Source organism: Lingula anatina, chromosome 2 (genome assembly GCF_051362555.1).
Source record: "Lingula anatina isolate TDL-2025a chromosome 2, LinAna3.0, whole genome shotgun sequence".
Classification (NCBI taxonomy): domain Eukaryota; kingdom Metazoa; phylum Brachiopoda; class Lingulata; order Lingulida; family Lingulidae; genus Lingula; species Lingula anatina.
In genome coordinates this window covers 26,833,977-26,856,973 of record NC_141768.1, presented here as the reverse complement: position 1 = coordinate 26,856,973, position 22,997 = coordinate 26,833,977, and the positions used below count along the sequence as shown (strand labels likewise).

General features: G+C 34.9%; 1 protein-coding gene across 1 annotated transcript; it reads left to right on the top strand.

The window, feature by feature from the left end:
• Nucleotides 1–196: 196 nt before the first annotated feature.
• LOC106152476 (tetratricopeptide repeat protein 7B) lies at nucleotides 197–21,953 on the top strand. The gene is made up of 19 exons (XM_087003222.1): nucleotides 197–330; nucleotides 1,493–1,644; nucleotides 1,822–1,990; nucleotides 2,150–2,414; nucleotides 2,708–2,786; nucleotides 3,052–3,185; nucleotides 3,764–3,827; nucleotides 4,434–4,571; nucleotides 4,933–5,016; nucleotides 6,836–6,940; nucleotides 7,463–7,633; nucleotides 14,995–15,215; nucleotides 16,365–16,481; nucleotides 17,213–17,307; nucleotides 18,687–18,827; nucleotides 19,680–19,777; nucleotides 20,101–20,205; nucleotides 20,737–20,828; nucleotides 21,456–21,953. Exons 1-19 carry the CDS (start codon nucleotides 210–212, stop codon nucleotides 21,586–21,588), a joined length of 2,484 nt encoding a protein of 827 aa, XP_086859348.1. The 5' UTR covers nucleotides 197–209; the 3' UTR covers nucleotides 21,589–21,953.
• The last annotated feature ends 1,044 nt before the right edge of the window (nucleotides 21,954–22,997 follow it).

Here is a 22,997-nt window from a genome sequence, read left to right as displayed (position 1 = left end):
TCGTACGCATTACAAATAAAGATATGGTTTCTTTTTTGCTGGATTATCAATTTACTTATAAACTTAGTAAATACAAAAAATATCTAGTTTTATGCAAGCAAAGTATATGGTATTGGACTAACTGTATGAAAATAACTGAAATTTTCATTTTTTTCTCCACTTACATTTTTGCGATTAAAAGTCGACCTACTTTGTAATTCACAATAAACATGGCGGCGAAAACGAAGGTCGCTCGGCTTGAAAGCGAACTAGAACGTGCTCGAGGGGAAGCTAATTGGTCTAAGGCATTTGAATTGGCCACACAGCTATCTAATAGATCGCCCGGGTTTGGTAAGGGATATGACATGATTTTATTGCTTTTGCTAAACAGATTGCAATGTAAATAATCTCCGTCCAAGCGACCGGCTTGCGCCCACCGGCTTGTCAGCCTTGTGAAAGCTGTGCACCTCCTTATTTATGAAAATAACATTGTATGTTGGAATGCCTTTAGAAATCCCACTTAGTTTTAGTCAACAAAAGGGTATTATTTTTGAATTAATGCACGTGTTTAACATATGGTTGCTTCTCTGTAGCTGGCCTACGGTGTAATTCTCACTGCCTTCAACATTTCCTAGATTTGAAATTATGGTTTTAAATATATAAATAATTTACAAAGGTTCACCTACAGGCCCGTAGCCAGCAATTTCAAAAGGGGGGTTCTTTTTCTGAAAAAGTGGACCTTTTCCCATAAAAACTTCATTTACCTAGATCACATTTTACCCAGAATGGACCTTTTCCCAGCAAAAGGGGCGGTTCTTTTGAACCCCCCGAACCCCCCCTGGCTATGGGCCTGACCTATCTGTGAGGTGATGGTCAGTTAAAGACTGAGATGTGTGTTTGAAGCTGTCAAATCTTTTGCTTGCTCATTTCCTCAAGATGCACACTGCTGGAAAGCCAACCAATTTGCCATTGATGGTGAATGAGGTCAGGTTAATCTGGTCATCTACCAGATATGCTGCCATTAAATCATAAGCCTTTTGGAATCTGCCATTAATAAACTTCTGAATACAAAAAGGAGGCCACATGGACCTTGAAGCAACTTCCATTCAATACATGATTTTTTGCACTGTTTGGTTCTGGGAGGGAAGCATAATTTGACCCACTTTGTGAATTCTGAAATCTCATTTACAATACTGTATATAGCAAAATCATTCACAATACTGTCATTAGCAAAATTGGTGGTCTTTCAGCAGTTTGATGTCTTAGACCATTCACGTTTGGGCAGATCTGCTAACAGAACATAATTTAAAAGTGATCTTTACTGATATCTTTCATGCATTAACAGAATAGTAGATATGGAAAATGTAAATAATAGCGCTAACACATTATTTCGCATGGTACCATTCACTATGCCAGGTGCTTTTTGAAAAGTATATATTTATTTATTTGCCTTAAAATCTTGCATGACTTTTGTGAATAGTTTTATGTCATTTTGTATGTTTTGTGTTTGTAGAAACTTTGACCAAATTCCTCATGGGCGAAAAACAACTTGAAGAATACTCCGCTGTATCTAAAACAGATGATCAGTCAATAGCTAAAGCTAAAGAAGATCTCAGTGAAGTTGAAAATCACTTGAAGGAGGCCATCAAAGGGTTTCATTTAAGAGTAAGTTACTATTTCTTTTACAAATTTCTGTTAATAAGAAATAGTATATGAGCAACATATATAAGTAATCAAAATATTCTTGTGAAACAAGTAATGCTCTTATTTTCTTGGTATGTTAAAAATATAGTATATTAAGCACATGGTTGAACTGTCCATAAACTCTTCTCTATTTGCCAGCCTGAACTCAAAAAAGAAGCTCAGCTCCTCCTGGCGAAGGCATATTTTGTGATGGCAGAGTACAAGAAGACCTTGGACTGTTTGGGAGATCTGGGTTTAGATACTCTCAGTGTACAAAATGTCTCAACAAGAATGCTCAAGATCATTGCAGAAGCATTTGCCATAAAGGGTAAGAATATTGACAGATTTATTGACAGAATTGTTCATTATCTTATCTTGCAGTGTAATTCCTTAATAACCGCTTTTAACCTGCTTGATAACACTTTGTAGTGAGTAATGCAACAAGACATTAACATGCTGATATTGGTTATTAATACACCTGTTTCAGGTATGTGTTTAGAGAAATTGCCACCCCCAACAGCCACCACACCACTCAAACAACAAGAACACAATGAAAGAATTGTTGGCTACTATGAGAAGGCAGGGGATCTTGCCATTGTCCATTTACAAGAGATGGACAAGGGGCTGACCCAAGCTGTGCCCAGTAGCAGTGGATCTTATAGTGGGTCTTGGAGTTCTACTTCGCAGAATGGTATTGGAACAATACTAGAAACTGCTCTACAGAAGTCTCCCATACTGTATATTTCTCAAGGGTGAGTGAGAGTATTATCTGACACTTAAAGTTATGTTAACTTGCACATTTAAGATAGACTGTAGGTTTATTGTCTTCTTGAATATGAATTAAAATTAACTGCTGTTGTAAGTATTTTAAAATATTGAATGAAAATTATTTTCAACTAATAAGGTTGGTATTTAGCTTGGTGATATCATAGAGCAGCAAAGTTTTAGATATATTTGCCATTTCACTGAGCTTGTTTATGGCTGCAGCTGTAATTATGATTTTATTTTGTCATTGAAATAATTTGATTTTCTCTTAAACTTTTAGGAAGCTCAATCGAGGTATTGGAGCCTTTAGAGAACTCCTAACAGCTGTGGAATCCAGATCAACACAAAGCATGAGAATGGTAAACATTTTGTTTCAAGTGTGTAAAGACAAAATGAATATCTTTTGAAATCCCTAATGAACTAGACATTTAACCATTGGCTTTATTCTGAGTGGAATTACATTTTTATTTGTTTTTCATTTAATATTTATTTATTTATTTATTTATCTTGTTTTTGGGAATATATAGAATAATACTAGAAAGATATGTGCTGGAACCACACTTGTGTTATTTTTCATTAAGCAAGACATAAAAAGACAGCTGATCAATTGAAATTTCTTTTCAGACCCTAGCAAGACAGCTTGCAGAAGTTCTTTTAAGGGGTGTTTGTGATAAAACCTACATGCCACCAGAGAATGTTACAGGCAGGAAAAAACTTGGAGAAAATACATTAGAGCCTAGAAGATATGTTGGTTCAAGGTATTTAAGGGATTTGCATATACACGTTAAAGTAACACATGAAGCGAGTGTGGGGATACCATATGACACATATAAACAACTTTTGCTAGTTTTTTATACAACTCAAATAAATTCAACATGCCAAGGGATAAACCAAATAAGTAATCCCTTGGGCAGCCAAAAAAATAGTTTTAAAACTGAACCTTAATCTTCAAATTTCTGGTTGTAAATTTGACCCATTTATCAATCCTCCTAGTTCATGAATGTCTGCCAAATGATGTAGTAATATATGATGCATTGCTACAGCACATGCAATAACATAAATTTCAAACAAGACTGGATGAGAACAACTAAAGGTCATATATATAGGACAGAAAGAATGCCAAAAATATCACTTCAAACATTGTTTTTCCTGAAGTATGAGACGACACCCTTTGACATGCTATTCGAAACTACATGAAAGCATTTTGGTCAAGCTTAATAGCAAAGCTTTGACTTCATGTGTAGCTTTAAAACTGAGTGTAGCTTTTGTTTTGGAATATAAAAATATTAGGAAAAATATGCATGATGGTTTATGATGATTGTATTTTATTCTTCAGTCGATTTAGACCTCAGCAGAGAGATGAAGAGTGCTTGCTGTTACTGATTATTGCAGAATCTCTGGTGAGATGTTTGTTGGTCAGAGTTCTTAGCCTGACTGTAGACATTCTAATTTTGTTTTCACTGTAACACTATATATATATATATATATATATATATATTTTTTTTTTTACTATTATTTTCAAAAAAAAACTAGTGTATGCACCCACGCATGAATACACTCTTTATCATTACAAGAGATTCTTTTAAGGAACATACATAACCAACATGAATGATATACTTATCAAAAGCTATGAGAAATTGTAAGATATAACTACCAAAATATCTTCAGATGTGATGTGAGCTGTTTTCATCAGAGAATAACTAATCTGGTATTTTCACCTAGAATTCCAGGCCCTAATCACTGGTCGTGTTCTCCACCCTAGAAGACATTGACCCCTCCCCTCCCCCATTTAAACACAATTGACTTGTTCTTAAAAAATATTACCTTAATTATTTTTCTTCGTGTTGTCCAACTTTCTCAGTCTATTACTCTGAGACTAGGAATTACCTTACAATTTCTCATTGCACTTGATTGTAAATATTATATAAATCATGCTTTATATTGACTGAATGCAGAGCTAGTGAAAGTGTTCTCTCAGCTAACCAACTATTAACTGTACATTCCAGGCCAGCAAGGCAGCTGTGTTAGAGAGATCTCCTGAGGTGCAGGAAACCAAGGAGCACTCCTTCCACAATGCCTGTGCTGTGTACGACCTGCTCACCATTGTGTTAGTGAAGAAAATGCAATATCTCCAGTTATCACAGGTGAATATTATATTGACTTTTTTTTACATAATCCCCAAAGAAGATTAGGAGCTGAAAGCTTGCATATGACATCTGTAAAGTAGATCTTCAGAGGTGCATCAGTAATAATACTTATTTTTTCCTTTAAGGTCTATATATTTACTGTGAGAAATTGTTGTCATCGTGATGATTTTTTATTATCTTTTTAAGAATGTTTTAGCTGAAGATAAAAATCATAATGAAATGTCTGTTTTGGAATAAGGATATTGATAATATTAAATCTTATTAATTTGTTTGTCTGTAATAGTTCACTTTTCATAAAGAGAATGGTTATGAGTGTAAGAGTGATGTTTTGTCTATAAGACCATTTCATTTGTTTCAGTCATTGGAGAGGGCGCTGAAGTTTTCCTTTGATGAATTCCATGTTTGGTACCAGTTTGCACTTTCCCTCATATGTGCAGAAAAGGTATTTGGCTTTTTAATAGAGGGTGGTTAGAGTGTATATATTTGATTTGATTTGTTTGAATGAATCCTTTTTTTATTACTGATAGTGTCTGGAATGGTAAATTTTTCAGTGTAATGGACAACGTGAAGGTTGAAATGGTAACTACTAGGACAATGGGGATATATGAAAGTAGTCTGTGGTATTCCAATTAAATTATTTGTAAATGTATTAAAAAACTATTCATATAATATCATAGAAGCCCTGTTTATTTTATGACATGTAGCATTGAAGTATTCTTTTTTACAAACTTTAGCTTTTTGCTGTTTGAATCGTATTCTTTTTATTATTATTATTATTATTATAGATATGTCAAAAAATTAAAGAAAAAATAATATTTCCTCAACTGCAACCCTGAGATAGAAATTTGACAATTTTAAGTAAAATGTATAACTTATCTAAATATCTATATAAATATAATTTACTACATGTCAAGTTACAAAATAATGTTGGATGCTGGGAGTTGATAAAAGCTTTAAAACAATTTGGACCAATATGTTTAAAAACTTTAATAAGGCTTTGTGTTATCAAGGATCGCTTAAAATGCTGTTTTAACTTGTTGTTATCTCTCAGTTATTTCTCAGTTTTGTCACATGCCTTGCTTGAAGCAAGTGACCTTACTTTTCACAGCTCCTAATTTTTTTCTCTTCTTTTTTTATTTATTTATTTTTTTTACATAAAGTTTCTTCAATAAAGTGTCTCTCCTCTCCTCCCAGGGGAATGAAGTTACTGGCATGAAGGTCTTCATTGTAACTTACCTGGAAAATTATTTCTGAGAGTCCTTTTTTGGACAGACTCCAAGCAATTAAGTTGTTCCCAGGGTCCCCATGCAGGACATGCATATTCTAAAGTTGATCTAGTTATTGACAGATATATGACTAATATATCTTGAGTTGTCAGGTTGGTCCTTTTAAAGTGCCTAAGATAAAAGAAAAGTTTGGCACAAGACTTGGAATACATGCAACATGCATTGATTTTCCATGTTTCATCCTCTTCAGGTCAGATAAATTATGCCTAGTAATTTAAATGTGTGCACTCTTTCTGCATTATTGCCACCTTTTGATGAATTTGGTGTTTTATATTAAAGTTAAAATCCATGCATTTGATTTTCTTTGCAGTCAGCTTCACTTTCACCAGCTCAGTTGTACATTTGTCCTAGCACCTGTGTTAGCAGTGCTTTTTGACCAAACTGACACATTTTCATCTGCAAATTTTAATATATTCACAGCAAGTTTTAAGAGGCCCATAGCCAGGGGGGTGGAAAAGGTCTCCACTGGGTAAAATTTTATCTAGGTACATGAAGGTGTCATGGTTAATGGTCCACTTTTTCATACAAAGACCCCCCCCCCCCCCCTTTTGAAATTGCTGGCCACAGGCCTATTTAAGATAATTCATCATGGCTGTAAAAAAGGATAAGGCATAATTATGTCTCTTGAGGTACACCCACAACTAGCTGAACCCAGTCTGATTTAAAATTCCCACACCTTACTTGATCTTACCTTTGGCATAAAAATGAGTCCACATCCTATGAAAGATGCATTTATAGTGGCATATTTATTTACAGACTCTTTCCAGTCATATAACATTTAAGTCTCCTTTCCTGCAAATTATTGTCCAATTTCTGTTTTTATTTGAAATTTTTATTTATTTATTTATTTATTATTATTATTATTATTTATTTTATTTTATTTATTTATTTATTTATTTATTATTATTTTTTTTTTTTTGCAGTAAAAAAGTCTTATTAAAATGGTAGAATTGTAGTTTTATGTTTTTATTTCAGTATCCCAGAGCTCTGTTGGTATTGGAGGAATGTGCCAAAATCGACCCAAAGAATCCCCTGGTCCCCCTGATGTCTGCCAGGTTGTGTCTGGACTACATGCACACGGTAAATGTACATAAAGGGATGTTTTTTGTCTTATCGTTTTATTGTTTATATTTTTGAAAGAAAAACGGCACAAGCCAAATGTTTATGTTTTTATGGATGAGTCATGTTTTATCTTTGCTGGTTTTGTTTTGTTTTGTTTTTAATTTTGAGTGAAAAACATATAATAGTATAAACCAAATGTATTTTTTATGTATGTATGTAAGGGGCTAATAATTGTACAGAATATTTAATGAAACAGATTTTGATTACACTTGACTGTTTCCTAATGTCAGCTTTGTCTAAATTTTTCATTTGATTTGTTTTTAATGTTGGTGTGACTTCTGTTTTTAAAGTCACAGATGTCTTCATTCATTTAATTTTATATGTTGGCCTTGTATTTTTTTAATGAGATTTTGAGGTGCTTCAAGTACATTCGTGTTTACTTTTCACTCATATTTTTTAGTTTGCTGTCTAACCATGTCATACTACTTACACACCCGCACACCTATTGACCTATATTATTATTATTATTTTTTTTTACAGGTCGATGAAGGCATAGAGCATGCTAAACAGGCTTCCAGTATGGGGGTACAGAGTTATGCTGCTAGGGGGCATGTAGCCCTGGGGATTGGATATGCACTAAAAGGAAATGAAGTCAAGCTTCAAACAACAAGACAAGAACTGCAAAGAAAAGCTCTGGCTGCATTTAACAAGTAAGCACACTGTTTCCAATATTCAAACACTGAGTGTTTGCTTATGTTATCTAACTCCCAATCTGTGTCTGTTTGTGTGTTATGTAACTGCTGTCTTTTTCCCTGTTATTTTAATTTATTTATTGATTTTCACCAGGAGGATTGTGACATTTGTATTTGTACAGTCAAATGTTACCGCTGGCACCTATATAAATATGTCTTTTGAGTGAGTGAACTGGAAGTCTTTGATGACCTTTATCTGCTACTTGTAAACCAGCCTAATTGAACACAAGATGACCTTTTTTCCCCTCTTTTAACACATTTTTATGGTTTCACAATGGTTCTTTAAAAGATTTCTTTTTTATCTTGCATTGGATAGGTTTGCATGATTGATTTTTCTTGAGGGAACATTTCGTTAGGATTTTTTTCTCTTTGGTGACTTGACACCATATTAATTAGAATTCTTGGTGTTAATCAGTATTCTTTATGACATTCAACATGTTTGCTCAAAACACAAAATTCTCTCAGTTCTGGCCTTATAGTGCTGTGCTAGATCCTGACTTAATATTGGTGTTTGATTACTATTGTTCAAAAGTGAAGAGAAATCATTTGATATGAGTCATAGAGAAAAAAGTGATAAATGTTGCTCTGTCTTTTCATATCACAAGGTAAGCCGTGAAGAAGATGCATCACTTCCCTCCTTTTAATAAGGCTTTAAAATAAAGAAAAACGAGAGAACAAAAATAATAAGTTCTATTGCTTTGACATCACCAGTTTTATGGACAATATTCTGTTGTTTGTTTGCTTGGGAAAAGTCAGCCTTCAATGTCAAATGGCATCAGGAAGGATCAATGTCAAAACAAAAAATATGAAAACAAATCTGTTTACAACCAAAAATAATCTTGGTGTTTTGAAAATGATGAGTCTAAGACCCCCCCCCCTTCCCCCCCTCCCTGTAACCTTCAGTCATTTGACAGGGGCATAGATAAATCTATTTTTAAAATGATTGAAGACCCTCCTTGGAAAGAAGAAAATTCCAAACCAAAATACATCTTTTAGGTCTTTTGAAATTGAATTTACTTCAAGGAGCATTCCCTTAGTTGTGTTTACAAGTTCTGCTTTAATTACTAAATATTGAATCTGTCTGGTAACCACTTTTTTCCTCTCTCTTTTAATAAAGATAAAACATATATTGGGTGCAACTCCTGAATCAGCACTAGCAGCTGTTGGACTACTTATAGAAAATGCACATTGTTTCATCAGCAGAAGTTAATATGGAAGAAAAAATTGTATTTTTCTAGATACACTTGCTAAGATCCAGAATTGGATGGAAGACTTGTGTATGTGGATAGACATGTTGCCGATGATACTATGATGATATTGATTACAGTTTTTGCACACTTTTGGGCCTACATTGTAAATCCTGGTTACCCTTGTTTAGGATACATAGATTTTCATCTTGAATACTTATTGTATTCCAGTTAAGCACTTCAATTGCTCTTTGAGTAGTTTCTCAGACCATGCTCAGTGAATTTGTCTATTATAGACATGTTAACTAATTTGTGCCAACATAGAGGAAAAAGCATTTCCGTTTTACCTGTTTTGTGAACAAGTTTTGACATTGAGCCCTTTTAATCTGAAGCATTTATGCCAGTTAGCCTATTAAAGAATGTTATCTCAATATTCAACAAATGAAACCATCTCTTCTCCCAGAGACTTTCCAGCAGATTTTCACCATTTAATAGCCATAATGTCTTATTAGTGGTATTTCCTTGACAGACTTTGATTTTAAGTGAGTAGTTGGCTTTTCTTAATGTGAGACAGGCAGACGGGCTCCTATGAAATTGATTGATGCCATTGCCCCAAGTGTAGTTTTGAAATGGCATAGAATGTGAGCGAATAGAAAGTGAAACAAACCTGTTCATATAGCATGTTGTCTTAGAGAAGGGGTGGAACAAAAGAAAATGCATCAGAGCATTCAGATTTAGCGTAGACTAGATTTAGGACTTTCTCCTGTTGGTAATGGGGTTGGAAAGTTAACAAGCACTCAGCATTATGCCTGCTTTTGCCTGTAAGCAATTATGTGAATACTATAGATAACTCCTATCATTACGACAGTGTTGCTGCAGTTAAGTTAACATTAATTTTATCAGTGAAAAGGTTGATTTGCCTGAAATTAATGACTTGGCTTTTATCCTTTGGTAATAAAATTGGCAACATTGTTGGTTAGGTCCATGAAAAAAATCAATTTCCAACTTTGGGAAGTTTTATGAATATCTTTTAGATTGCTCCATTTCACCTTGATCATCAGTGTTTGTTAGACTTTGAAAAATAGCTTGAAAACTGATTGAAGTTTCCAAGTTGCTTTGTTAGTGGCTGAAATAAAAGGAAATTGTGACTGACTTTGAAAAAAAATTTTTTTAATATTTAACACCACCTGTTTCTCATCCTTTGGTCATGTAAATGAAACTGTATCCTACTAATGAGACCAGTTCACTATATTAGACATGGTTTGCCTACAGTATATTAAGATATTAATGGGTATTTATCTATTTTATAATCATGAACTGGAAATAAGGAGAGAATGAATTCAGTCACCCTTATTGTCATCAAGCCCTGCATACAAAACTTTTAAAACTTTCAAAACTTTTCTCCATCTCTTATTTAGTGAAATATTCAGATTGGTTTGAAAAATGTTTTCCAGTAAGATAGCTATTGCAAAGGTGCTCAGGTGACTATTGATTTGTTTAGAATAAAGATGTGTTGACTTGAAAGACAGCAGAGCAGAAGTTCAGCAAACACACACAAACACCTGTGCTCTTCCACTTCCACAGGCATGTGCATGTGTGCACACGCATGCACACACACACACACACTTCAGTTAATTTGGTAGCATGCAACACATATAATTGTACTTTTGTATTCAATTTCCATGCATGGGATTATGTATCTCTTTCTGTTACTAGTAAATGTTGTTTTTTATCTTCTCGTTATAATACCATTAAGTTGTTTGACTGTTGCAGTTTCAGTGCCCCAAAACTGTTTATGCATGTCTTATAGTTATAACTGAAATTGAAAATTCGATTCAACGAAGTAATTGTGTTAAATCTTTTCAGTTGGACACATTACACAAAATAATTGCTAGATGAAGATTAATTTGAACATTAAATGTGGTGATCATTGCACTTTGAACTTTCTTGGCAGTGACTAAATTGGAACATAATAGGCATTTTTTAAAATGTCATTATCAATTTACGTATGTTTCTCATGATAAAGACTGAACAATCAAAATGATTTTATGATTTTGACAACATGGGAAAAAATCTGTCTGTACATTATGACAAAGTATATTTAGGTAGTTACTTATTTTTTGTTTTTTTTTAAACATGTTTTCACATTTTTATTTGGAAATATGTTACTGGAAACTAGTTATTAGAAATAAGCTTTTGTAATTGGTGTAGTATAAAGATGTAAAATGGTGACAAAGACAAAGTTTAATGTTCTGTGTTCCCTATTTTCTAGTTAGTTGATTTTTTGCAAGAATCTGAACCTCGGGGTGTTAATTTCCAAAGCTTGTAAATATGTCCCACCAAAACAAGCTTTGGATAAGCATTATATTAAGTTTTAGGAATCTTAATGGTTTATAAGGTATGATATATTGTCAATATCCATAGTCATATTTTATTAAGTTGCACCATATGTATGATAGTCAAGTCTTTTTTATAGCTTTTGTATCATTACGAGACATCAGCTCAGTTACTGTTACATCTAAGAAGGTCAGGCAAAATTGATAGGGGTTGGTTATTATTGTTAGGTTGTTAAAACATATGTGATGTTTAATGGGCAAAGTAGCTAAATTGTAGGGTTTTGAAGTACGAAGGGAGTGTCCAACTCAGTGCGATTGATTTTTAAGCATAAAAAACAACATTAATGGAAATATCCATTGTAAAAAATATGAACAAAAAAATCTAATTTCCATTTTGATGCTAACTTACAGTAAGTCACACTTATAAACCAAATGATCAGCTTTGTTAACTTAAACTTAATATATGCTTAATATATGTGATGTGGCATATACCATTTTAGTGTTAATAGTCAAAAAGGTTTCATTTATAATGATAGATCCTGATCTATCATAAGGCCACACTTTTTTATTTTTATGGATGACATCCTCTGGGGACCCAAAAATCGGTGCGAGCGGGAGAAAAAAAAAAAAAAAAAACGGTCCAAAAAAAAAAAAACTGCTTAAGAAAAGTTATGTTTTCAGTACACAGCTGGAAACACTAATTTACCACAGAAACACATATCAAACTAACAACATGTCTTTATCCATGCTCTCAAAATATTAAAGCATTGTGAATAGGGCCTTCTTCGTAGAAAGGTAAAAAGTCATGAATATATATGCTGCATATTACCAAATCTATTTAAGGTTATTTCATGCATTCTGTTGGTATAGCAATCAATAAAACAAATATCAAATAAACAACGTGTCTTTATTTGTACTCTCAGAAAATTAAAGCATTGTGAACACTTCACAGAATTGTTTAAAAAATGAAGCAAAGATAGGCCTATGCTTCCTACTACCAAATCGAAAAAAGGTAATTTGGCACGATGCCATTGTCTACTTCGACTCACACATAGCAGCCAACTATCGGGTGGCCTGTCCAACCTTCAATCCACCAAATACCACGACGCTCTTGTCGACCCTTTTTTCGCTACAAAAAAACCTGGTATGTGCTGCTTTGGACAGAATGTCACTGAAATTTTCCGAGCGATGATCGCTGGCCGCGGCCAGCCTTTCGTATAATTGTAAAAAGGTGATATCTCCATGTCCAATATCAATTAATGCTAGAGATGAATTTGACGGCAAAGTGGCCATATTTCCACGTGGTGATAATACGCATGCGCAGAAAGCTCATTTTCCACATTCGGAACTACTTGTATGTCTCCGCAGTCGACAATGACAGTATGGAGCTTGCGGAATTAGCCGAGGATTGCCGATTGCATTTTCCGACTTCCTTGGGGGGGGGGGGGGGGGGGGGGGGGGGGGGGGGCAGGATTTTTTTTTTTTTTTTGGAGAACGGACGAAAATTAGTGCGCGCGCAGTGCAGGATGTCATCCATAAAAATAAAAAAGTGTGGCCTAAATGAAACCTTTTTGACTATCAAAACTAAGGTCCAATGAAACTATTTTCACATTTTAGTGTTGTCTGTTCAAGGTACCCTCCCATTTTTTATTATCTGCCCTGTCAGTTTTGATATTTTATTATTCTATAATTTCACTGTGAAGTTAATTCAGTTTAGGCTGAAGCATGCGGTATTTGCCCCAGACCGTGGCTCATATAATTGAGGAATTCCCAGACCCCATATGGAGCCGCTAGTTCCAAGTGTTTAACTCTTCTGTCTTAACTGTCAAAAGTATATTACCACAAACTGATAGGCCCACATTCTAATACTCCTCACAGGAAAATGCTTGCATTTGAGGAAATTCATAGATAGAGAGATGCACCTGGGATTCTGTTTTATAATATGAGTCTATATTAAGAGAGACAATAATTTTCCCAGTAAGCTCAGTTATCAAGAACACTTAGCAAATGTATTCCACAGGTATTTCACCCTGTTATTACACAGATTTGAGACAAAAACACACACACACACACACACACACACACACACACACACAGATGCAAGTGTATTATTATTATTATTATTATTATTATTATTATTATTATTATTTTTATTATTATTATTGCCCACTTACAGAGACAATTCAGAGATTTAATGTGAGGAAGAATTATTGTCAGAATTTATTTCATGGGGTCTTTGACTATTTTATTTACAGATGCTGTAGTGTAATATGTACACATTGTCATTGCCTGTGTCTATCTGCATTGCCTAAGTGAAGACCCGAGTGGTGAGGGGCACAGTCTATTTATGCCATTGCATGTCTCCCTCATTTTAGGGACCATTCAGATTGAGAAGAGCTGAGTGCTAGCTAGGCCACGACCTAAATATGGCGGACATACATGAAAGGAAGACCGCTTAATCCTGTAATGGTCTCCCTGCCTCTTAAATGCCTCTCCACGCATCGTCCCTGCAGGGACACAGTAATTGAATCTTGGCTCAATTCAACCGGTCGAGGGATGACATGTGGGGAGCCGTGTGAGAGGCGGAGAAACCTTTACAGGTTTAAGCAGTATACCTTTCATGTAGGTCCGCCATATTTAGGTCGTGACCTGGTTAGCACTCAGCTCTTCTCATTCTGAATGGCCTTTTAGAGATCAGGGCCCAGTTTCATCAACACTGGAAAGCGCTATCCTATGGATTACACTCACCTTTCGATAAAATTGTTATCCTGAGGATAGCAGCCTTCTTTAACCAACGGAAAGCAATATCAGAGACAAAAATAAGTATCTAGTGTTTAGTAAACATTTCTTTACCTACAGGATAACTGTCCAGAGGATAACAATGTTATCCAAAGGATAGTGTTATCCAGAGGATAGCGCTATCTAGCCATAATGAAACTGGGCCCAGCAGTTTAAGAGCGCATTCAGAACAGATGATCAGCCAATTACCAATCCGGGAACTAAGTATGGCTGGCTCCACATCAAAGGAAGCTGCTTTATCCCCTGATGGTCTCACCTCCTCTACATGTGCCATTAAATGGATTATATCTCGGCTGCGAGATTTAATTGCTAGGAAAATCACCACACATAACCCCACTTCACATACTTAAACACTCTATGATAGTGTGAAATTGCGGTCAGTGTTGGGAAACAAAGGGTATAGTATTATCTGCAAAGCAAACTAACCACTCAAATGTGAGTGTCATTTTATGATATGACGCATGAAATAGATAGCGCAGTGGTCTGGGCGAAGGGAGGAGTATTGTCCATTGAATGCGGGGGAATTCTTATTGTTCTTAATGTTGACATTTCTGACATTTTGATGGTGGTTTGGTTTAATGACTCTGGCCCTCTTGACCCTGTAATGATGAGAGTTCTTGGAATTTGCAGATTTGGTAGTCGAGATAACCAGGCTAATTTCAGCAATGATAATGCTTTAGTCATTGTGTTTAGATGGTTATTGATATTTGATTGTTTCTTTGGTACTACTTATTTGAGGGGATTCAAATTGTGACCATAAAGTGTGAAGATAATTTGATTTTTTTTTTATTTTTGTTTCTCTTTTTTGAGGGAGGTGAGGGATTGTGCAATTACTTTAAACAAATATTGGAGTGCAATGACCTTGTGCTATAAACACAATTTCTTTAATTTATTTTTCCCCCTAACTTAATGTCATTACCAGTCACCCGGGAAAGCAACACACCCAATTCCTCCGGTCCACAACTATTAAGACTATTTTCTTGTAACAGTAATTACAGTGCACACAGCCCTCCTCGTCTTGGACCCTAATAACATTTGCAGTTTCATTTTCCCCACAGATTCCAGAAGCTCTGAAACATGTCCAGCAGGCATTGCAGTTACAGACTGACCACCTGCATTCCCTACACCTCCTGGCTCTGCTGTTGTCTGCCCAGAAGAGGGATGAGGAGGCACTGGATATGATCAATGCTGCATTGCAGGAGTATCCTGAGGATTTCAGGTAGCCACTGGTCTATAGGGGTGTGTTCACAGTGAAACTGTCCATGGGGATAAGGAGATCAACACGCCTCCTCTTGATTACAATGTATTCGTATTATCACCATTTATTTTTACTCCACTCAACTGCAGGAGGATGCTTGTTTATCAGTTAATTTGATTAAATTCAATGAGAGTCCCCTTAGAGTGAGTGCAAATTAGCTAGTGCTATAGATTTATGGTGAATGCACCTTAAGGAAGTGTTCAGATAAACCCATCGCACTAGCTAGATCGAACCATCTCTGCAGGAGATTTTTCTAAGTGCAATCACTGTCATTGGCTTAAATGTCTGACACGCCGCCTCATACTGCTAGGGGGTAATTAAGCCTAGCACACATGAAAGTTAATTACCCCCAAGCTACTCAAGGAGGCATGTCAGACAATGAAGCTGATTATTCTGATTGCAATTTACCAAGAGTCACCTGCAGAGTTGAATCGATCCAGCTGGTGTGATGGATTCAATCTGAATACGGTCTTAAAGTGTTAGGACCCTCCCCCCTTTCAAGCTCTTCAATGTGTGTTGCATGTGGTGTGCTTCGATACACGCACATATGCAAATGTACATGAACACACATACTTGCACTTAAACACAAAAAGAGTGAGAGAAACTTTCAGTTCAATTCAATATGCAAACTGCCTTTTTAAAGTAAAAACATCTTGTAAGTTCTTGTATATCAAGAAAAAAAATGTACAGTTGAAAATTTTTATTGCTTGAGCTTGCAAAACATGCTATAACTATTAAATGATCTGTGCTAATCTCAGATCCAGAATTCGAATACCTTCATTGTCAGTTGCAAATTATACACCAAGTCTAACAATCTAACATGACATTTACCATTACCTGACTACCTCTTCTCTGGTAAATCGATGTACGTTGCATTGAAATGTTGATTAAGGATATATGATTTGCAATAAAGACATTGCTATCAAGTGTAGGAAATTGAGCCCCAAAAGCCAGGTGTCATGAGAGTTTTATTTTTTCAGAACCATAGACTATAATCAGAAGAGCTGAAAATCTATTTCCATAACTTTGGCAGTTTTTCAAAGATAGCATTTCAATTAAGTCTGAAGCTGATAGATATTGTGAGGAAACTTTGGAGATTTTTTTTTCCAGTTTGCTGTTCACCAAATCCAAACTTGAAGAAGTATGTGGTAGTGTTGAGAAAGCATTGTCTACTTGTAAACGGTTAATGCTATTGTGGAGGGACATGTTTGAATCCACCACAGAGAGGTAAGTTTTTAAGCAATTGTACATGTAAAAAAAAACTCCACTGCTAATAGAAACATTAATAAAGTTTGATTCTTTTGTGTTATGGGATTTAGTCATGCATACTTTTTGTTTAAACTCTATGTAAAAAGTGCTCTCACAATATAAATCAGATCTGAGCACAGCAACTGTTTGAATCGACCAATTTTTGATTGTCAAGTAAGTGATTGAGAAATATTAATCTTCATGCTGTAAAATTGAATTTTTCTTCAGCCCCAGTGCTCTCTTCTCTGATTCCTGCAAGGAAATTCACCCTTTTATCTTACCAGGCATCCCCCTTGGACTACAATCTTTATGTTAAAGCCTTTTTTGATAAAAGGACAAGTGTTTAATAAGGTTTCAGGCTGATTTCACAAAAGTACTTTGGACCCATAGTGGGTTCTATCTGATAGACTTCAGATTTTAATCCACTCAAGTTCAGAGTGAATATATATTACTATAACAAAGAATGACTTTTGATTTAGAATATTAGCATGCATATCTTTTTACAGAACAAGTGGAAAGTTTAATTTGAAGTGGACTACTACTGGTTGATCTTGGCTGGCAGTTGACGAAAATTTTAGTCTTAAAAGTAAAAAGTAATCTTGGGTCTTCTTTTATTTCTATTGTGAAATCATCCCTTGCTTACCTTAAGGCAGCGAGGAGCTAAGCCATCCCAAGTATCTTATGGTTGTATTCATATTGTGTCTTTGCAGTGAACAGCGTGGTACTGGTCTGCTGGACAGACTGACCACTGACCGGCGGTCTCTGGCTCAAATACAGCTCTCTGAACTCAGTGATAGAGATTCAGGTAGAGGTAACATGGATGTGTTTTATCATTTATCATTTTCTCTGGAGTTGGTCTTCTTGTATTTTAATCAGTTTCAAATTAGCTTTTAGTTATTACTTTTTCTATTTTTGGCAATTTTTTTTTCTATCTTAATGATATTATTCTCATAATGAGTTAGAGAGGATTCATTTCCTTATTGAATGGAAACTTTATTTTTAGGTGTTTTGGTGCCAATCTTTTATATTTATTTCTGGTTCTCCTATTTCCATTTATCTGAACCATAAACAACTAAATTAAATGATGAACTTCTCCCAAAGCTTCTTGAGAGGCCAAACAAAAGTCCAGTCTTTTGGTTGACTTCCAGTGCGTCATTGACTACCTTGAATTTTAGAATGTAGGGCCTACTAACAACATACAGAGGAAAAGGAAGTGAATATTGGGCAATGTGAATCCGATCAGATAGATTCCTTCCTGTGAACATCTGCTGCAGGCTAGCTGGATTCAGCTTGATAATACTAATTTTTAACAAAGGATATTTTAGTCCTTAAAGCTAGAAGTAGACACTTAATTTTTTTTTCTTCTTCGAAGTAACGTCTTCCTTATCTCAGAGATAAGCAGTCAGCGTGACTAGGGGTAGGTGGGAATACAAAGATAGCACAGCATCTGATTGTGGATGGCAAAAAGCATTAACATTTTCTTGATTTATATTGGAGTTGAATATAAGTATTGTGCGTCTCCTGATTCTTCCATTGGATACTTCTTTTAATTCGGCACAGTATCAATTCCGTGGAGGTGGGAGGGAGAGAGAGGGGGGTCTTTTCCTGAAAATGTGGATCTTTTTTTACCATGAAACATATGTGTGATCATAAAACCTAAATCCAATTTTGATTCAGAGTGGACCTTTCCTGGCTAAATGTAGCTCTTATTAAACCCCCCTTAATTCCACCTGCCTAGGGCCTGTAATTAATCACTAAAATACAAAATATTCTCTTGTCACAAAATGATTACTATGAGATTAGTTCATCTGGGTTATTAACACAGATCCCTTGTGAATCCTCATCTAGTTAATTGATATCTTTCTTTTCTTAATGTCTTATAATGTCATTTTCTTTATCAGTTGTCACGTTTAGATAATTGGCTTCTCCGTGGAATTGCTTGATTTTCTGAGTAAAAAATTCAATTTATTTTCTGTCATTCAAATTTCAGTTTTTGAAATATAGAAACTTGAAATTTTCTATATTAAATACATGTACTGATTTCCTGTTTTATTTCAAAACCTTGAATATATTCAGTTATCATAGGCAAGGCATTTTACTGATCAACTTGTTTCATAATCTTGGTGATCTTCAGATATTGTGGACAAGGAGTGAAAGTGCATTGGGTCTTGTTTCGTCTTGCAGGTTCAGTACACGAATCCATGGCAGCATCCAGAGTGGAGCAGGCCCTGTCAGAGGTGGCGTCCTCTATGAACAGCAGCCTCATGCCCAAGATTGGGTTACACCAGTCCTGGACGCTGCAAGCCCAAATTTGGGTCCATTTAGGTAAACCCAACTGAAACCATACTAACTTATATCAATAGTAGTGTCTATCTAAGCCCAAAAGGGTTCCCAGTTTCACACTCACAAAAAATTTAATATTTAATTATCTTATCTCCAGTAGTTGACTTAACAAAATCTGCTAGACTGTAGTCAGTCAAGTGTGCTTTACAAAAAATTTCTAAATTTTTACTTTTGCCTACAATTGAAAGTAGTTCAAGCTCACACTGTTCAGAAATTCTTCAAGAATAAGAGATGAAAACTTTTACAAGATGAGACAGCTTATGGCATCTTTTATTCTGGAAGATTTTCTTTTAATGAAGCAAGGCAAACAAGTTTGTTTTTGAAATTAATAGAATGGTTCAAGTTCGATACAATCCAACTCATGATCAGAGTAGCAGTAAAATATTAGCTTGTCTTGGAACACAACACTGGAACATACAACAGTAAACAGACATGGCAGTGTCACTTTTCTCTTTAAAGTAATATTTTCAACAAATTGAACTAACTCTTAATGAGATTATAACAGAGCATATTGTAGAGGCATGTGTTTTCCTAGAGGTCATCTTGTAAAATCAGTTTCAAGTTTATTTCATTTGGACATTGAAACATTTATGAGAGATATAAATTTTTGGGGTCCTGCCACACACCTAAATGCATCTTATACCCACCTTGTACAGTATATCTTAAAATATATATATGTAGTTAGAATTAAAATGAAAAAGGATGAAACACACAAGATATGAATCACTGATGACAATTACTAGTGCTTTTATGTTGGTTTAGTTTTGATTATATGCTGGCTTAATTTTGAAATTGTATAACACAGATGAAAGTATTATCGTTTATCTGATTTAGGCGAGCTATACCTTGGGATGGACAGGGTAGCAGAGGCAAATGCATGTGTGACAGAAGCAGCCAGTATACTTCCTATGTCGCATCAAGTGGCATATATGGTAAGACATGTAATTTTAGTGTACCCTTGGTACTCATGGTGAAACATTGCATGGTAATCACCATAGTACATTTGACAGCTCTGCTGCCTTGTTTTTTCAGCAAAACTAGCACAGTTATTTAATTTTTCCTTTATTTGTCAGTTTTATACAGCAACTAATCTGCTGTATTTACTTTATACACACACATGTGGGAATATATGACAGCAGTTTGTGTGCTGTCCACACGGTGGTTGAAAAAAGTTCATTATTATGTGAACCTCTGTTAATATGAAACTACACAAAACGAATATCTGTCCAGCTATATTTTTCCATATTTGTTTCAGAAAGGAAAAGTCTATGTCCACAAAAAGCAGTATAAAGAGGCCAAAATGTGTTTTGAAAGTGCAATATCAATCAGTCCTACCCATATTAAGAGCCTCATAGGACTGGTAAGTGCTGTTGTTGCTGGATGCGATTTGTTCTCAACCAGGTGGTTTTATAATGGTAAAATTGGTCCCAAAGGTGAGAACAATTGCAGCCAGTTGGAATAGTATTAGTTATTTATTTGAATTTTCCTTCTGTGAAATTGGTAGCATTAATCATTAACGGTTGTTGTTGGTTTTTTCGTGGAAGAACAAATGCAGGTATTATTGAGTAAACCATTTTCTGTTAAAACTGAATTACATTTTCATTAAAATATGATCAATATTTGATAGTGGCAAGTAAAAGATGTGGTTTTATGAACCATGGCTGTAATATAAGTATATATGAAATGCATGCATTAGTCATCAGTACCAGTATCCAGTTTCATCAGTTTTGTTCATGCTCATGTTTGATTTGATAAATGGAGCCATTTTGGTTGCAACAGATGTGAAACACTTGAAATTCGTCATTTGATTAAAAGTTGTGTATTATTGATTGATTGATTGATTGATTGAATTTAGGGAAAAGTTATTGATGGATTGATTGATTGATTTTAGGGAAAGCTCCTAGCTGGTCAACGCCATTACACAATGGCAGAGAAAATGCTGAAAGATGCTGTCAGTATAGATCCTACTTCACACCAAGCCTGGTAAGACCCTGGCCCTGGTTTCACAAAAAAAAAAAAAAATAAATAAATAAATAAATAAATTCAGATTCCCCGGCTAAGAACTTGATTACCAAGGTTACATGGTCACATGGACACATATTACCCTATCAGGAACAGTGTAACAGCACTCTCATGGAAATCCTAGTCAACTAAGCCAGAGTACTGACTGAGTTTTTCTTGTGAAACTAAGGTCTGTTTACATCATAAGGCAGGCTCAAACCATGTTTAACTTCAACCAGATGTGGTCTGACTGACTTAAATTACCTGATGACATAGGAATCGTATCTCATCAAAGAACTTAAAATTGCATTCAAACAGTTTAGTCACTCATTAATATCAGCAACTATTCCAGATATAAGTAAGTCCAATTTTAATTACAGATTAAGTCCCAATTTATCAAATTATGCCACTGTCACCGAATAATCTCATTTTTCTTCGTTTTCCGATATCATAAAATGAGTGCAGCTAGTGGAGATCAGGAAAAACAACATCTTTGCAAAGAAAATGTGATCATTTTCAAGTCTTACCTCTAAATACAATTTCATTTTCATGAATTAGATTACTTGTGCATAGGCTGTACTATTCCCTTTTGACTATCTGTTCTTCCAGGCAGGAACTGGGTAAAGTGCTAGAGGCTGTTGGGCAGTTCGAGACCGCCAGTGAATGTTTAATGACGGCTGTCAATCTGGAATCGGCTAGTCCTGTGGTTCCATTTTCTGTGATTCCACGAACATTCCACTGACAATATCTTCCAGTGTTGTACAAACAATCATCCGAATAATTATTGACAGAAGAGATTTGACACCTCTAAGGCAGGTTTTACTCATTTCCAAAGACATGATAACTGCACCTAATGGAAGTATGTTGCTGTTTACTAGAATTAACCTGAAAAAGGGAAATTAATGTTTTGTGTGAAATTGGGGTGTGTTGAGATAAAAGGTGTTCAATTGTTGTGTCACCTTCATAGCTGGCTATGGATAACATTGTAAATTAATTATTGGTGCTATGCACAGGTATACTGGTCATTTCCAAATGTTGACTCTGCTCCAGATATTGATACACTGGTTACAGTATTTCTGCATAGAATAATAATGTTGCTAGTTTTTTTCATTGTTTGAATTACTCTCAAATCTGGTTTGCAATAATGTGCATTGTTTTATATTGCCATTGCATTATCTGGCAGTATACTTACAGGCATTGTAGTCAGTGCAGTTGTTTGTTACATTTCTTCTTACATATTTAAGAGGGGATTTGAATCTGTTTGAATCTTTTTGTAATGAAAAAGAACAATTTTTTTCAAATATGTGTTAATTTATGTAATGATCAGCTTGATGTTTTTACATTTTTTATTTTTTATTATTTATTTATTTATTTTATTTTTTTTTTTTGGGGGGGGGGGCATGTCTACTTTAATTAAGCCCATCTCCCCTTTAGACATTTTGGAAGTACGTATCATTTGAAAAGATCTATTTTAACACATTTAGACTCGATAAAATGTTTTGAGATACCAAGACCTTGCTTTAAATTTTTCAGTTTTACTGAAAAGCAGCAAAAGACCTCATTTATGTTTCAGTTCAGGGACAGTATTTTTTTTAATAAGCATATGAGCATCAAGTATTTTAATACTTCTGCTACATTAAAGATTTTTATATTCTTGAAGCATAAGTTGGTCAAAATTATTGATGGGTTAACTTCTTCCTTTGCTTTTTTTTCCACTTTGGACACCTGGTATGAGCATTAAAAATCATACTATTATTCATTCTTGAATAATCAACAATATGGGCTGAAATGCCTGGTTTGAGGTTGATTTAAAAACAAAATCTGACATTCTGATATATTAAGTAGATCTGGGTCTACATTTACAAGTGAGTATTGAAGATTATACTGATAGTTTTCTCGTAGAACTCAGCTAATTTTATTCAAACTGTATCTTCTAAGAGTTTTTTATTCAAGTCATTCCAATTTAATATGTTGAATGTTTCCTTGATATTCTATACAAGTTTGAAAAGATATCTCTTGATTTTCACTGACCTTCCATCTGACCAAAGTTTGGATATGACTGTAAGTACATTGATAAAGGTTCCATAAGGATCCTGTTGACAGTTGCAAGGCCCTGGATCAATCTATGTAGACTGACATAGTTTCATTGGG

Excerpts from the sequence above, each read along its gene's own strand:
- LOC106152476 (XM_087003222.1), top strand. The coding sequence starts at position 210 with ATGGCGGCGAAAACGAAGGTCGCTCGGCTTGAAAGCGAACTAGAACGT. Across the intron at positions 7,634-14,994 it reads CTCTGGCTGCATTTAACAAG|TGCACACAGCCCTCCTCGTC; the intron begins TAAGCACACTGT and ends CAGTAATTACAG. Across the intron at positions 15,216-16,364 it reads GAGTATCCTGAGGATTTCAG|TTTGCTGTTCACCAAATCCA; the intron begins GTAGCCACTGGT and ends TTTTTTTTCCAG.